This window comes from Cynara cardunculus, assembly GCF_001531365.2.
Source record: "Cynara cardunculus var. scolymus isolate 2C chromosome LG 1, CcrdV1, whole genome shotgun sequence".
NCBI lineage: Eukaryota > Viridiplantae > Streptophyta > Magnoliopsida > Asterales > Asteraceae > Cynara > Cynara cardunculus.
In genome coordinates this window covers 10,225,469-10,229,944 of record NC_037528.1, presented here as the reverse complement: position 1 = coordinate 10,229,944, position 4,476 = coordinate 10,225,469, and the positions used below count along the sequence as shown (strand labels likewise).

The 4,476-nt window shown below is 36.8% G+C and overlaps 1 protein-coding gene across 1 annotated transcript; it reads left to right on the top strand.

The window, feature by feature from the left end:
- Positions 1 to 715: 715 nt before the first annotated feature.
- On the top strand, positions 716 to 4,180 carry LOC112529240 (GATA transcription factor 11-like). Its single transcript, XM_025140420.1, has 3 exons — positions 716 to 846; positions 1,755 to 2,030; positions 3,311 to 4,180. The coding sequence occupies exons 1-3, from the start codon at positions 817 to 819 to the stop codon at positions 3,908 to 3,910; spliced, it is 906 nt and encodes a 301-aa protein (XP_024996188.1). The 5' UTR covers positions 716 to 816; the 3' UTR covers positions 3,911 to 4,180.
- Positions 4,181 to 4,476: the final 296 nt, after the last annotated feature.

Genomic DNA, 4,476 nt, shown 5'->3' with positions numbered 1-4,476 from the left:
AGAGAGAGAGAGAGAGAGAGAGAGAGAGATAGACTTGGGATCACACGGGACCAACCTGTTTTCGTGAGATCTGTAAGACCACTTGTTACACTTGAAACTTCACGGAAAACATTGTGAGGATAACATTTACAGTGTTTTTCCTGTGAATGTTCGATTTTTTTTTTTACTTTTACAACAAAACACTGTGAAAGTAAAAAAAATCAAACTTTCACAGCAAAAACATTGTGAAGTTTCAAGTGTAAAATAGTGGTCTCATAGGTATCACAAAAACATGTTGGTTTTATGTGATTTGAAGTGTGTATACATACATATATATGCATACATATATATACATACATATATATATATATACATACATACATACATATATATGCATACATATATATATACATACATACATATGTATATGCATACATACACACATATATATACATATATATATATATATATATATGTGTGTATGTGTGAGAGAGAGAGGGTGTATTAATAATTGGGGGAAATGTGGGTTGTCGGTGAATGGCTAGCAGCATGGGACCCGATCCATGAAGTGGGGGCGTTGCATGTGATTGTGGACCCTAATTTTGTAATAAATTCCTTCACATTTACTCTCATTTTTCTCTTTCTTTTTATCACCTACAGTCTTGACCACCATATGGTCCCATGCACCATCACCCCCTATTAAGTAGTATCAACTCACTCTTCTTACCCTAAAGTTACGACGAGTCTTCCTTTTCCCCATCTCTCCTACAAATTTACCAAACCCTTCTCTTTCCAATTGATTTATGTTTTTTTGACCAAAAAGTTTCTGAAATTGCGATGGTAAGGGGATTTGCCATGGAGTCACAGGTCAGTCTTCTTCTTCTTCTTCTTCTGTCGCCATTTTCGTTTGTCAATTAGATTAAGGTTTTCATTTCTTCGATTTTCGTGCTTAATCCCTTTTGTTTGATTTCTGCCAAATGTGGGGAAGAAAGTTTGTGTTGTTCGCTTCTGTTTCTAGGGTTTTGCTTTTCCTTTTTCGTGCTTTTTAGGGCAAGTTTGTTGAGCCATATGCTCTGCCGCTGGGACGTCGTTTTGAAGTAAAAAGGTCGAAAATATACATTTAGTTTATTATTTAATTTTTTTCATGTTTATTTGAAAATATATATACATTTACCATTGATTTTACTGTCAGAATTTTTGTGAGTTATATTTATATTAAGGATCCCTTAAGTTGTAAGAAAAAATCTTGGAATTTTATTTTAAGAATATCTATTCGGAGTTTTAGTACTTTTGGACACAGATTCTGGGTTGATAGATTAACGATTATACATAGAATTTGATTTTGATTCTTAATCTTTTAATCCCTCTGTTCCAACATTCGACTGTCAATATGTAACTGTACATTTGATTTAGAAAAATGATTCTGTAACATGCCCTGAATTATTATAACGACATTTGAATATTAAAGAGCATTAAATAAGAATAATTTGGATTCAGAAACTAAAAACTATTGTTAATTTTGAATTTGGAAAGAACATATTGTCCCATATGCACGAAGTTAAGAGAAAAGTCCAAGACTTTATCCAAGTTCAAATCTTTGCGTATAGGAAGATATATGATTTCATGTGGGTATTTTGGTTTCCGACTTTTCTTTGTAATTTACCTTGCTTTTGATATGAATACCAATTTATGCTTGCTACTTGCAATGGGTTGCGTCTTTGTTGAATTCATAACGATGGTATTTTGTATTAAGTAGTGATTAATTTTCATTCCAGGATAAGAGAATGTGCAAGTCTGAATCTGCCTTTTCTGGTGTGACCATTGATTATAATCATCGTGTGTACGATGAGGATTGTTTTGGTGATATACTCAATATGTTTGATTTCCCAATGGAGAGTGTGGAAGGGGATGGATTTGCTGAAGATTGGGCCTCTAAACTTGGTCCTATACCTTCTGAGGTCTTCAAAGAGCTTGTGCCGCCGGTGTCCCAAATTGGTGTTGGCAATAGCTATGGCTCCTCCACGGATTTTCCCTTCGAGTATCCTGCACTTGTAAGCATCTTCCCTGGTGATGATATGAAAAATTGAGTTGAAATATATTTGCATGCTCACTCCTGTAAAGCTATCAGAAACTTCAGTGATTTAAGGCCATATTTCCACCATTTTCTTAAGGTGCCTTCTCTTCAGCTCACAATTGGACATGCTTAGAAATACATTAAGGAAAGGGATCCTTGTTAGGTTGGGAATCAATGGTTCGATTTTTAGTGTCTTGTTTTGTCATCTTTCTTGTGATGTGGGGTGGGGGTGGAAGGGTTTAATTCAGCTCTGCATTCTTGTCATTTCAGGCAAAGCTTCTTGTTATTCGCTTATTTATGTTGTTTGTAGTTCTTTAAGTGATTATTGATAACTTAGGAAGAGAGGTGTAACTAGTAATATTGAAACTGATCGATTCAAGGAGTTAAGCTTCTTGTTCTTTACTTCAAGAACCAAATGTTGTTTGAAAAAATAATGTTGGTTTACTTTTGCAAGAAGAGAGTGTGATTTGTATCTAATGACCACAATCTTTGGTTTGGCACAAGGCTCATAAGGGTACTCGCTTACTCCCAAAGCCATAACAGGCTTATGGTTTACGGCTATGTCCTAGGGGAAGAGGGCTATGCTTGGTTGGTCAGACACTCGAATAAAGCATAACGGCCAGCTATTTGACACTTACGTTCCCTCAGGTGTTGTAAGCCCGTGCCCTATGTCAGATTCCTTGACAAATGCTAATGAACATGTATGAAGTTCAAATTTTCTTTTTTACCGGCTAGTTTCCCAAAAGCGATCAACTTTAAAAGTCATCTTTCCTCAAAGAGATCCTTCAGAGATATAACATTCATATACAAGTTTCTCAGCACTTGGTTGTCTACCAGGAGGCATTTGTTCGATATTGTCTCTAGGTCTTCAACATTTTTATTGCAACTCCTACCCTATTTTAATGTATACAACCGATATCTTCTTTCTTATGATCTTTTTGAATTTAATCCTTTGTATTCATTATGTAAGAAGAAAGGAACTCCATTTGCTGCTACCTGCGGATGTAGCCATTTTGGGGGAAGCATGGAAATTTTTGTATTTTCTGTTTGTCTGATTGTATGTGGTTTTTCATCTTCCAATTGATTGTTGGCAACAAAATAACTTCTTCGGGTGCTTTTCTGCCATTGTTTACTAAGCAATTAATTCATCGATATATTATCATATCATATATCCACTTACATGACAAATCTTTGTCCACCTGAATCTGTCTCACATTCCCTAACATATAATTCTGGATGGTTTTTCTTCTTTTGCAGAATAGCAGGAATTTACAACCAAAATATCAGCTAAATCTTGATGAAGAACCCTCCAAGGACTGTCAAATTGGCAGGATTTCTCAACTAAAACAGCAGCCAACTTTTGTTGAAAAGAAAGGGGTCTATCCTTCAGCAGCAGCCTTCGAAGCACCTAGCCCGAATTCAGTCCTTGAAAGTCGCAGCTCGAGCTCAAATAGTAAAGGCATCTCCTTTGGAATCGAAATCTCCATTCCGGTAAGAACTCGAAGCAAGCGTTTGCGACCAACCACCAATCCATGGCTGGTGTCCCCTCACCTAATTCTTCCAAACAAAGATAAAAAGAGAAAGAAACCATCAGTTAACATAGACCCAAAGAGATCTGTTGAAAGATCGAATGTCGTGGGGATCAAGAAATGTGCCCACTGTGAAATCACGAAAACCCCACAATGGAGGGAGGGACCAATGGGACCTAAAACACTTTGCAATGCATGTGGGGTCCGGTACCGCTCCGGGCGTCTCTACCCTGAGTACCGCCCGGCCGCCAGCCCGACCTTTGTTCCAAGTCTACACTCAAACTCTCACAGGAAGGTGGTTGAGATGAGGCAAAAGGCTGTTAAGTAAGCAGCCGGTAAGAGGGTTTTTCTTGTTTGTTTGAAAATTTTGAGTCATAAGAATGAGATGATGATATATTGTTGTGTACAAAGATGAAAGGGAAGAAGAACCCATTTGGGGGTTAATTAGGGTTTAGGGTTTAAATCTAGCAGTTTGCAGATGAAATAGGTTGCAATTTTGAGTTGGGTAGTAGGAGTAGTTAATATGAGAGATGTAAAGTATTGCCTTAAATCATTTGTATCAGACTTTTCTTCTTGTTTTCTTTCCCTACTACACCTTTCACTTCTTCATCCTCGTTTTTAGAGTAAATTTTTACTACGGTCCCTGTATTTTCATTTATTACATTCTGAATTATTGTGGTCTGTAATTTATTACGGATTTGGTCCCCGGCCTGACTAACAAAGGGACCAGATATGAAGTTGACATTTATGACTAACAAACGCGAAATGAGATCTTGATGTCGAATCTAACTGGGTTCACCTAGTCATTTACTAGCATCAACATGGCTTCGTTGCAACTAAATGCGTATCTGCTAAATTGGTGTTTCGATTTATATTTTTTGGTCATATGATGAC